Here is a 12,504-nt window from a genome sequence, read left to right as displayed (position 1 = left end):
ATGGATGAAACGGGATTCAACACGGTCGCAACAAAAGAAGAGAACGTGCTGGCGAGGAAAGGGTGCGAGCAGGTCCGCCAACCGACATCTGCGGAACGAGGCACGCTGGTTACCGGGGTGATGTGTACCAACGCTGTGGGGAGCTACATACCTCCAGGTGCGATGTTACCAAGAAAGAAGGCCAACCAGCAGTTGGAGAAGGGTTTTCCCTCAAGTTGCCTGGTGCTGTACCATGAGTCTGGTTGGATGCAGAAGGAGCTGCTCGTGAAATGGCTTGACCATTTCATACAGCACACGAAGCCCTCGAGACAGGATCCAGTCCTTCTCATACTGGATGGACATGCCAGCCACACCAAGAGCATCGCAGCCATCCTGCTGTGCAGGGAAGCAGGTGTGGTGATGCTCACCATTCCTCCGCACACCTCACACCGCCTTGAATCACTGGACCGGACGTTCATGCTTCTCCTCAGCACCTTCTTCCATGGTCAGAGAACGTGGCTCCGAAACAACCCTGGTAAAGTCATCACACTGTTTGAGATGGGGGAGATGATCGGGTCAGTCTACGTGCAGGCGGTAACAGTGAAGACGATGTTGAAGGGCTTCGAAGTCACGGGGATCTTTCCCACAAACCGCCATGTGTTTGGCGAAGAAGACTTCGCAGCGGCAGAAACAACGAACATCCTACCGGCACCGCAGACGCACCAGTGGGTCTCAACTCAGCAGCAGCTCCTCTGCCCAAGCCTGGGCCCTCTAACGTTGATGTCTCGGTGAGCACGAACGTTCGGGAGTCCTCCGAAACTGTCGCCGGAGACGCAACGCAGGCTGGAATATCGGGGGAGGGAAGCTCGACAAACGCCGGGACTCCGGCGAAGTTGCTCACCGCTGGGGCTCTGCCAGATGATTTCTCAAGCTCTAGCGATGACGAGGATGACGTTCTAGAAGTTTTATGCTCAGCTGGACCGAGCCATGCTTCCCAAGGTCAAAGTGACACACCCGCAAGCTCCTATGTGTCTCCCCGCGAAATCCTCCCTGTGTCAAAAGTACACTCAAGGGAGGAGGGAGGTAAAGGACGAAAGAAAGGTGAAACACGTGCCTTGACTGGCACACCATACAAGGAGGAACGCGAAAAGAGACTCGAAGGAAAAGAAGGTAGACAGGGAGGAAAGAAAAATGACGACAGAAGTCAGCCTAAAGGAAGAAAAGGGGAGAGTGTAGAAACTCAGAAACCGCAGCGCAAACAAAAGAAGCGTACGCCGCGAAAGCTTACCTGCGAGGAGTCCTCGGACGAAGAAGATGTAGCTTGTATGCACTGCGGGCCCTTCTTCTCCATGTCCAAATTGAGCGGGTCTTGGTCGCGATGTGCTCTCTGCGATAAATGGGCGCACGATACCTGTGCAGGGATTGATGAAGACGACGAGTGCGTGTTCGTGTGCGAGCTGTGCCGGGATGACCAGGCAGGCTGATGTCTTGTCTAGTTTTGCCATTGGTCGTACCTGATGAACGGGTCCACTAGGCTGTGCTCTTTTCGTGTTTTTCGTTCACAGTGACTAAGAAGTGGATTGATAAGAAGAACGAGTGAGCGTTCCTGAGCGAACTTTGCTCGAAGACTTGTGTGTTTGAGACTCGATCGTTGTCGTCTCACTGTGTAACTACCAGGCTGTGTTCCTCTATTTCTGTGTCTAAGCCATACAGCAATGGCTGTCGCTTCATACCAAGGTGAAATACACATTTGCTGGCCATTATGACTTTTATTCGTGGGATCATACTAAGGAAACGAGTATGGAGTGGGATAGTTCGAACAAAAGGTGAGAGCCCAAACTTAAGAAATATAGGTATTGGATGTCCAGACAAATACCTACTCACCGAGCAATGCAGTTATTGGATGCGTTTTCATTAAAAAATGATAACTTTGAAAATATTTATTTCGCTTACTCAATCTGATCAATTCTCCGTTTTGCCCCGAATACTACTTCGTTTTGTCTCAAGCCAGGGGCAAAATGAGAAAAAATGCATTGCCTGATGTTTAGGAGAATCACACTTTAACATGAAGTGGTATCAAAGCAGCGCTTGTATAAAAGGAAGGTAATTGATCAGCCTTCAATATCCACGTGCTAAAGACTGTCTGTACAGACTTGTGAACTTCCCACATTAAAAAACCGTTAAGGTGTCCGTCTTGCCCCGCTTTCCCCTAATATTTGTCGGTAGAGATTTCAAAAGACTTTATATGCTACGTTCTTCCGTGTGCATTTTGTTTTCAGTCGATCGACACGTGCCCGGCAAACTGCAATCTCAGCGAACACGCAGGGGTCTCCAGGGATCATTACATCGCCATGGACTTGACATATTAGTACCACCAGATCACATTGCCCCAAGGTTCACATTACCCTCATCACCTCATCAAGGATCACATTACCCTCGATGTTACGACATTCACCTGTTTAGATGGTTTGCGATGTAAGTGGAGGAATTTCATGGATAATTTGTTTGTTTCAAATTTATAGCGACTTCATCGCGAATCTGATGCATTGTTAAGGGCGTACGCAGTATTTTGCATCCGAGGGATGGGGGCACAGCTCAAAAATAAAAAACAGTTAAGCGCACGGCAGTCGCGCGCATCTTGTGCATCGTAAAACAACGGCGCATGTTCTCAATCTTGTTTTGTGTACGTGTCTATTTGGAATGCCTAGCATTCAACAGCTAGTCATTTGCATATTGATGCATACCATAGGTGAGCGTAGGGAGAATTGTATCAGCCTTTACTGTGAGCTCCCACTTGCTGTAACTGTTTAGGATGGGGCTAAGATGCGTGTACATCAAGACAGATACCTGCAGGTTTACGTGAAGTGCAAATATTTTAGAGAGCATGACTTCAGTCTTTGGTAAACGACCTGTGCATGCATCCCTTTCAAATGATACGACCTGTCTCACCCTGGGATGAGTGGTGTCACATGGTGGGGTAGCTTGCACTGTTTTGTTGTTGCGTGGACTAGGCTGCATCGCAAGGAAGCTGAATGTGTTACGATATGTAGACAAATGATACACACGTCTGTCATTCCAGAATTCGTCTTGATTGTGAGATGACAAAAATCTGCCATTTCTGATCAGTGAGCGTTTGTGTCACAACTACCGCCACCACGATTTCGGTTGCTCAGTTGGTAATTATGTATCTATATAAGCACTGTACCTACATGCTGACTTATTGCCTGGATGACTTTAAGTCATGGCAGTTATGCGAGTCAATCATGGACAGTAAAGCATCCAGTGAAATCATTGCCGGCACATTGTATCACTGATACGACATACCTTCTTCATAGCTGGTACAGCATGTTCTGCCCGTCATCTTGAAGGGATGTTTGCACTACGTCGAAATCCTTAGCAAGCAGACGTCAAATGTTTCGCAGCATGTGCGGCACATGTACTTCCCACCACTCAGCAAAACGTTCAGATTAGTCTGGCTACGTCGTTAAGACCTTGAGCATACATTTCTACTAATCACCGGAGTTTCAGCGATATGAAAAAAATGCAGAGCTCATCCCGAAACGCGTGAACGTATGCAGCCGGAAGTGCTCTGAAAGATGCAAGACGCTGTTGCGCGTCAGCCAAGTGACTCAAGACCGGCATCTGTCGCATAAATTTAGAATCAATGGCCCTGATGCTGCTTAAACATCATACAGCTCACCCCACTCTCCGCTAAATTTATTAAGCAGAAGCATGCCCCCGGGGATCTACTCTGTGCGTATGCCGCTGTTTTTTATATCATGAAAACGTGCTGCACAAGCAGCGGACTTCACCCGGTGTTACGGGCATGTGTGTTTCGTCTCACATAAAATAAAGTAAACTCAAGCACAACTGCACCCACACGATTGGGGACATCAAATGCTGGCACCGCTCCCCGCATTTGGGATACCTATACGGAACGCTTCATTAGACGCCATGGCCTCTAATAAAGGCGTGACTTCTTGAGTTGCTTCATGGCACACCCGCGCACAGGGTGTGCTGAATCATAGTGCCGTATGGTAAGGGTCCGTCCTGCCGTCCATCTGATTGCATCACAAAACGGGTGTCAAGGAATGGCATCGATGCGGTTTGTGTGACGTGGCCAATAGTGAAAGAGATATCGGCATGATGTTTATTGATTCCTGCGAAGAAAGTTGACCGCGAACAGAATTTCGAGGCGTCCAATTTTCTCAATACAACCATTGTTTGTTTCATAACGTCGTTTAGCCAGGGCATCCTCGGTGGACTACTTTCAGCAAACTCCCACCTCATCATCGCGAAACGTCAATAACGCGAGACATTTCACACAAAACATCGCGAGTGATTTTTGCTTGCCTGCATTTTTGAATTCGAGTCGCCCATGTTAAGCCCATGGGATATTTACGAAACACTTTCTCGCTCTTTACTCAATAACGGCACATCGTATTTTCATGCACAATCCAAAGAGCTATCACGTCCAGATCCAGCCGCCTCCGGCAGCATAGTGCTAGGTGAAAATCTCACCTTAAAATTGCCGACCGTTAAGCCTTGGGGTAAGACAAGAAACAAAGACAAATAGGGAACACGCTCACGCCCATCCCCTTCCTTAAACGATTTTCCTCCCAGTGCCGTGGAGAGACGATCAATGAAAGATCGGTACCCAGCTTCGGCGTTCCATGCCAAAGTGCTCGCGCAGTGTGCGTACCCAACTTTTTTGCCCATTTTTCTCAGGACCCTACTGCCAAGACTGAGACGGCACTGTATGGTGTGTAGATGCGTTTGAAGATAAACGGGTCGACAGGTAATCAGTTGTGCTCAAATCCGGACGATAAGCGGGTTAGCAAGGTAAGATAAGGCCAGGATAGTTGATGTGCCGTTATGGTAGGCTAGATTAGGTTAGGTTGTAAGTATTTTTGTGTGATGCTGGCCCCGTTTTGATGTGTATAAGTGCACGTGTACCCCTCCAACTTCTGTTACCGCTCCGTTACTGATTTGGTTCTTCAAATCCACTCAAATTAGCGTGGGCGTCACCAGGGCAGGGGAGACGGGGCAATGCGTCCCCCACGCCTATTCTGAAACAGGAGCGGAACATCCCCCCTGTCAAGAACAAAGCGGTGAGAAAAACGTAAGTAATTAACGTGTAAGATGGAACGCCAAAGGGATGATTAGTCAATGCCATTGAAAACGAGAGAACACACCTGTAATTAACAAAAGTTTCTTGAGCTTGGTGTATTTTTGCATTCAATTCCGTGCCAGCACCGGACGTAGCAGAAGGTTTTTGGTTGCACACGATATGGTGCGCAAGTCCAGGATTGCACTAAAGATTCACTGCCAAGACGTAATTCGACTTAAAATTACTTTAACTTAATGGCGTGGACAGACACATAAGGCCGATTTAAACACTGTATGTTGGCAGCGTTGCCCAACCACGCACCACTTATCGCTTGCATACTGACACATTCAGCATCCCACTCCTACCCCCTTCCTCCAAGCCATCTCGTTTTGATTAAGCAAAAACAGCACAAGGCAAAACAAATCCCTCGGGAGGACTCCAGCACAATGACATTGCATTTTACATTGACATAATTGCGTGACCCGGTAGGCCACGACAGGTTTTCAAAGCGCACTACGGATATTTTGATTTAATTTGCATTTCTCGACGAGGAATTTTTGCACAAATAACACCAACGTAATGGTGGATTATGGCTCAGGCCACAGGCATCGGGGTTGTTATCTCTTCACCAGCGGCACACAATGGTACCCCTCCCCCGACAGCACGCGCCGCTGACCCAGTATGACGTCATTCCCGCGTCACCAGCGGTAGGCGGTTGGCTGGCGGCGCGCGCGGCAGCCCAGTCTGCGCCGCGAGCTGCGCTGAGGTGGGATAGCCTATAGCCTGCGGCCACGTGCGGCGACCCGCTGACGGTCCGGCCCGTGTGACGGCTGTGTGACTGCGTGCCTGGAACGCGGCGAGGCCGTCTCGTGATGCGCTCTCTGGCGGTGCTGGCGGTGCTGGCTGGAGCGCTGGTCGCAGCGCTGGCCGACACGGAGGTGGGCGGCGTGTACCGCGGCCGGGTGCGCTGGGGCCGCGCCGGCTCGCCGTACCTGGCCAGCGTTGACGTGCTGATCGAGCCGAGCGGCGCCGTCGAGCTGGAGCCGGGTGTGGAGGTGCGGTTCGCGCCGGGCGTCGGTCTGACGGTGCGCGGCGGCCGCCTTCTGGCCAGGGTGAGTCGGCGGCGCCCGCCGATAGCGGACATGGCTCGCCCGATACAAGTCGCGGCGGCCCGTGTATTTCGACTCAGACCGGCAGGTACCGCCTCCCTCTCGACACGACCCAGACCAGTAGACACCGCCTCTCGACACGACTCAGACCGGCAGGTACCGCCTCCCTCTCGACACGACCCAGACCAGTAGACACCGCCTCTCGACACGACTCAGACCGGCAGTTACCCCCTCCCTCTCGACACGACCCAGACCAGTAGACACCGACTCTCGACACGACTCAGACCGACACGACACAGACCAGTAGACACCGCCTCTCGACACGACCCGGACCGGAAGGTACCGTCTCCCCCTCGACACGACTCAGACCAGCAGGCATTGCCTGCCGACACGACCCAGACCGGTAGGTACCGCCTCCCTCTCGACACGACTCGGACCAGCAGGTACCGCCTGTCGACACGACTCAGACCAGCAGGTACCGCATGTTGACACGACTCAGACCGGTAGGCACCACCTTTCGGCACAACTCAGACCGGCAGGCACCGCCCCTCGACACGACTCAGACCGGCAGGCACCGCCCCTCGACACGACTCAGACCGGCAGGCACCCCCTCTCGACACGACTCAGACCGGCAGGCACCGCCCCTCGACACGACTCAGACCTGCAGTCACCGCCTGTCGACACGACTCAGACCGACAGGCACCGCCTGTCGGCACGACTCTGACCGGCAGGCACCGCCTGTCGACATTACTCAGACCCGCCGATTTTATACACTGTCTCCAGCTGTAAGGCGTGGCAAAGTTCAAACGGTACTCACACTCAGACTGATCGGTGGGCGTGGGACTAATGTGCTGTTAGATGTGCTACGACCTGGCTCTTGTTACAAAAACGTCTGCCGACAAAATCCTTTCGAAATCACTTCGATGTGGTAGAGCATTCGTGGCCAAAAGTTGTCTGTAACGCTGAGCTAGTTTTATTTTTGGTGCCATGGTAGGGTCCTTCGCAGCAAGCTACGCTTAGTAAGAATCCTGATCCCAACATCATCCCTGGAAAACTTTTAGTTAGCGTGGTAGACAAATTGCTAAATTTGCTACAGTTGCACAGGCAAGACTGGTATGTACCAAGGAAAAATCTTCTTCTCGACATATTTTTTCTTTGACCTCAACTACCAAAATTCCAAACTACTGCGGAGAGAAGCATTCACACGACCTAAGTTCTAACAGCAAAACTCCTACCATCAAGGCTTCCACGCCATATACCTTCCACAGAGAAAGGCACTACAGGACTCGGTACTTACGGATAAAGCTTCAACGTCACACCGTTGCTACTCACCAAAACCACCGTATGCAACAACTGCACCACTGCTCGTTTTGATTATAGAAACGCATCGAAACAGGATAAAGCAATCTCGCGTGCAGGTTAAGTCGGCCCGTTCTTTATTTGGGTAGGTTAGGCTATTTCAGCTGTTTGTATTGCGGTCGTGTTGTGTTGCTTACTTGTTTAGCATGTTAAGCTTCAGGCCCGTAGAAGCTTTGACTCTGGAAGTGCTTATAAAAGTATTGTAGTGTGGGATTACTGTCAGTAGCAGAATAGACGCGTAACACGCGTAGTTTTGAACGTCCACGCTTTTAGGGTCGGGTCGTCCACACTCATGGCAGTCATTCCCGTGTAGGAACTTTGGTCGCAGAAGAATCGCCAAGTGAAGGCCTTGACAGCCTATCTATTTGTCAGTAGACAAGTGTTGTGCGGAGGTTTTGACATTATTTACTTTCACTAGTAGCAGTGGTGCGCGCCGAAGTTTTGGTAGCATGAGTTGCGTCGTTAATGTGCTGCCCGCGAAACTTTTGACGTGGAAACCTTTAATGGAGCCTGAGATGAGGGCGTTAAACCAAACATTCTATTGCAAAAAACAAACATTTTTATTTTGAAATAACGGGAAATTGATGATACTAATTAAATAAAAATTGACCTAACGAAATGCATGGCAGTCAATGGGTGCCTTCAAAGAACTAAATCATCTATAAATTGCAGTGAATGACCTTACTTAAGCTGAGATTTCACCACTCACACAAGCTCGCCCGACTGCCTGTTTCAGCCACCTTGATTGTGATAGTTTTCACTGGAGCTTTACGACGCACTCAGTTTCTGAGGCTATATGGCATAGCATGCCTCTCACCCTGGAAGGAAGGGGGAATCGAACTGCGGGGAATCGAACCCTGTGCCTCTGGTTTCCCAGACAGCCACCTCGAATGTTATATAGCCTTAGGCACTGACTATTTTAATGTGCTGCGTGTGTTTCAATCCCCGCCGATAGATCAATTATTTTTTCCTATTTTTTTCCTTCATTCGAAAATAGCGCCGCAGACGACGTGTGTGGAAAAAGCGTGCAGGCTCGGAGAATGTATGCTTTGGGTATTTGGGGCGAGGAAGGAATTGCTTATTCACTTTTCGTGCGAACTTAACATTGATCGTCCGATTGTGTAGGGAAAGAATTGACTCGTAAAATACGTACAAAAGACACTCTTGGGGGGTTGGTGCGCGCCGCACGTCTGCGCCACTGGTGGCTCCGTTGGCGGCGGGGCGAGACGCGGGGCAGCGGCACCAGCTCCGGACCGTGACGCCGTGGCGGCGGCGGCGTGCAGTCACGTGCGGACGGCTGACTCACCGTGGCGCCGCCGCGCCAGCCCTGCCCGATATTTCACGGCGGCAGAGCGGCACACCGCCGGCCGGGCGCGGCCATTGTGCGACGGGTGTCGGTGGGCAGCAGGCGCTGTCACATGGCGGCCGGCGCAGGGCCTTCGAATGCAGGCTCTGGCCGCCGGCTGATTTCTGGGAAGGAAACAAGTACGGACCGAACACAGCGATGACAGACGCAGTCGCCCCCTTTCCCGCAGTCTCCCAGGTCCGTAACAGTCACACCATGCGTGGGGTTAAGGCCTCGAGACTAGCGAAACCGCTGGCAGCATTTCCCTAATTCCTGTACACCACCATTTTCCCCCAGCTCCAGTCACTTTGAACGGCTCCCAGTATAGCTTACCTCCACATACCTTCACGGAGACGAGGAAAGGCGATCGCGGAAAAGCTTCGTTAATGAGTCTCGCAAACTTACATCTCGTAAATACAAATCTTTAGGCGAACGCGTCTGGAGCCTCATCCCGCATCGAAGCAGCACTAGTCTATCTCGGTGTCCATTATGGTGACAAAAAGTTTGTGGTAAGATTTTATGATTCATGTGTGAAATACATGAAAATGGTAGTGTTCCGTTCTCCAGAAACCAGAAGCTTTCGTGCCCATTGAGGTAGCCCTACTCTCTGCGTCAGTATCAGTCTGTGAATTGACCATAAATGTGGGGGACGGTGCGGAGTTAGCATTACACCCTGACATGCATTTATTTTTATTCTGTGTCGAGCATTAATTTTTGTTTCCAAAACATTTTAAATAAACTAAGTCTAGTCAAATGCAGATCTTCACCAACCAGCTACTTGTGAGACGCAATTATGAAGATCTCCGGCATGTTTTACTTCTGTGCGCATTTGTCTGCAAGCAACACCCTCGATCTGAAAACGTCCATGTTTCTGTACGTTGCATTTGCAGCATGGCCTCTCTGGGCGCTGGGTACACAGTACACATGTAATACTTTTGCGACGCCGTGTTCATACGAATGCCGTACATTGCAATGAGCCAGAGCCTGCGTTACACTAAGGGTATTTACTTTTCCTGTGGTTGAAGATGCTACCAGTTGGCAGGTTTCGTTGAATAAAACTGGGCCCAGGTCGCGATTAGTTATATTTCATAATACTTTTTGATTTGTTTACGTCATTGGTACCGTAGTAGATACCGCGACTGAATATTACACACATACATGTGCATATATATATATATATATATATAGGTCTGTATGTATGTATGTATGTATGTATGTATGTACATACGGATATATTGTGTGTGTGGTGCCCTGTTATGACAATGGGTTCGAGCAAACGATATGTGCTCAACCATGGCGACCAAGCGAGTTACTCTGGTCTTATATTATACTAGGGAATCCTAAAGATCTCATGTTGTTTGCTGTCGTGCTTATATAGCACTAAAATGCGATGAAAAGAGCGTCATCGAGCGACATAAAGTCTATACATATCGCATGCTAAGTACTAAACACGCATCCCTGGAGGTAAAACAGATCGTATCAGGTGAGGTGGTATGCATCTTTATGCATATATGCATCTATATGCATATGCGCTCCAGGTGATGCGCATCTGTTATGGGCTTGGACTGATGCACGTGTGTTATCTTGTACGCTTTCTGGAGCCTTGCATACTTAACGCACAGATAAGTGACACAAGCTTACGGATGACATGGTAGTCAAGCTTATCAGATGTTTTCATCACTAGGCTATAGTTACTAGGTTATTTATATACTAGGCAGCAAAGTGGAAAAAGCATATAGAAAGTTTTAAAAAATGTGGTACTCTTCCCATATTGTGCTGCATAGCCATGTTGATTGACCTTCGCGTTTAAACTGACTTTTATGGCATATTTCCGAAAGATCGAGCAGAAAGATGAAAAGACTTCCGAAGAGAGTTAAGCAAAAAATTTTAAAATGATGGCTTCAATCACCAGATATATCCTGCACCACGTCTTGGTGGTGTGAGGATTGCTTTGAGCTATGCCCGCATCGGGCCTGGTAATCTGAGGCCAATTCAGCGAACCTCACTTGGTGGTGTGAGGATTGCTTTGAGCTATGCCCGCATCGGGTCCGGTAATCTGAGGCCGATTCAGCGAACCTCACTTGGTGGTCTGAGGATTGCTTTGAGCTATGCCCGCATCGGGCCCGGTAATCTGAGGCCGATTCAGCGAACCTCACTTGGTGGTGTGAGGATTGCTTTGAGCTATGCCCGCATCGCGCCCGGTAATCTGAGGCCGATTCAGCGAACCTCACTTGGTGGTGTGAGGATTGCTTTGAGCTATGCCCGCATCGGGCCCGGTAATCTGAGGCCGATTCAGCAAACCTCACTTGTGCAGTGTATCTAGCTATCGTCATCATGCTGTTTCAGTAGCATCAACTGATAGAAAGTGATTACTGTCTCCACTCAAGCCTGTCTTTACCAAGGTTTGATGATAGGGGTATGAAGAAAAAAGCAGCCACATGCACAGCACGGTGAACGACATAGTTCTTCGTCGTTAGAATTCGATCGAATATCTCGAGTCGCTGTTGGGATCACAGTGCCTTACATGGAAATGAGTGGCACGAAAGGTAGTCATGTATGACCTCAAGGTCACCATACATTGGTGATCGCAGGGTGACCTACCATTATTATTAGTTATGACATTCTCCCTGGACATTAGCAGCGATGTAAATCTGCGAAGCACGTCCGTCGGTTTCAAGGATCGAAATGAAGGGACAGAAGATGGCAGTGTTGTCAGTGCCGATGTTAGCGCTGATTGACACTGCTTGATCATATGGATTCTTCATCAGAATCCAATTTGTTATATTTGTATCAAGACACCAAGATACCAGTCATACCAAGATCCCATTCATAACAAGACACCTCCGCCATATCATGCTCAAGCTTGGTCTAACTATGTGAAAGTTTCTTTCGCTTCGGGAGCAAAATAGGATAACTTGCCATCTCTCAGGGTTGACCACGTCAAATAGCCTAAATTTTATACATTCGAGGGAAACACTACACAGCCACGCCATCGGCAGTGTGCAGTTATGTAAAATCTGTAGGATCATGTTGTATATGTTGTATTTTAAAGTTCCTGGTGGCGGCCGCATTCGTCACCACAACAAGGAATGCTATTCATTGACAGATTCATTCATCCAAAGTCAAACACAAGGCATCTGCGGCAAGGCAATGCATTCGGGGTATGTATAATGGAGCGGACTGACTGAGAAAACTTACGGAGCAAGCGGACAGGCAGCGTTGTCTGGTTTACCTCTCAAAGCTCGTACACGGGCGCTGTGAACTGAGCCCTGTACACGAGCGCTGTAAACTGAGCCCCGTACACGGACGCTGTAACCTGAGAGCTGTACACGGACGCTATAAACTGAGCCCTGTACACGAGCGCTGTAAACTGAGCGCCGTACACGGGCGCTGTAACCTGGGAGCTTTACACGGACGCTGTAAACTAAGCGCCATACACGGACGTTGATTGGTGTGATGCCCAAACCGTCTATCAGTGAACAGTGTCCCCAGAGCGGCTCCCATACAGATCGAACCAAATACAATTTGCCTAAAAGGCCATTTCTTTCAGCTGGTAAAAAAGGTGTGTACATTTACTTCCAAAAATAGTTACGATGTTACAT

General features: G+C 49.4%; 1 protein-coding gene across 1 annotated transcript in view; it reads left to right on the top strand.

The window, feature by feature from the left end:
• The window catches only part of LOC119098529 (protein bark beetle), a 58,481-nt gene continuing 45,977 nt past the window's right edge, over positions 1-12,504 (top strand). The window contains exons 1-3 of the mRNA XM_037221487.1: positions 1-62; positions 471-554; positions 6,090-6,201. Coding sequence (XP_037077382.1) covers positions 1-62; positions 471-554; positions 6,090-6,201 — 258 coding nt within the window. The remainder of the gene's footprint in view (positions 63-470; positions 555-6,089; positions 6,202-12,504) is intronic.

This window comes from Pollicipes pollicipes, unplaced genomic scaffold, assembly GCF_011947565.3.
Source record: "Pollicipes pollicipes isolate AB1234 unplaced genomic scaffold, Ppol_2.1 Scaffold_2555;HRSCAF=2994_pilon_pilon_pilon, whole genome shotgun sequence".
In the NCBI taxonomy this organism is placed as follows: domain Eukaryota; kingdom Metazoa; phylum Arthropoda; class Thecostraca; order Pollicipedomorpha; family Pollicipedidae; genus Pollicipes; species Pollicipes pollicipes.
Note: the sequence above shows the minus strand (reverse complement) of the source record. Positions and strands in the feature narration are given on the sequence as shown.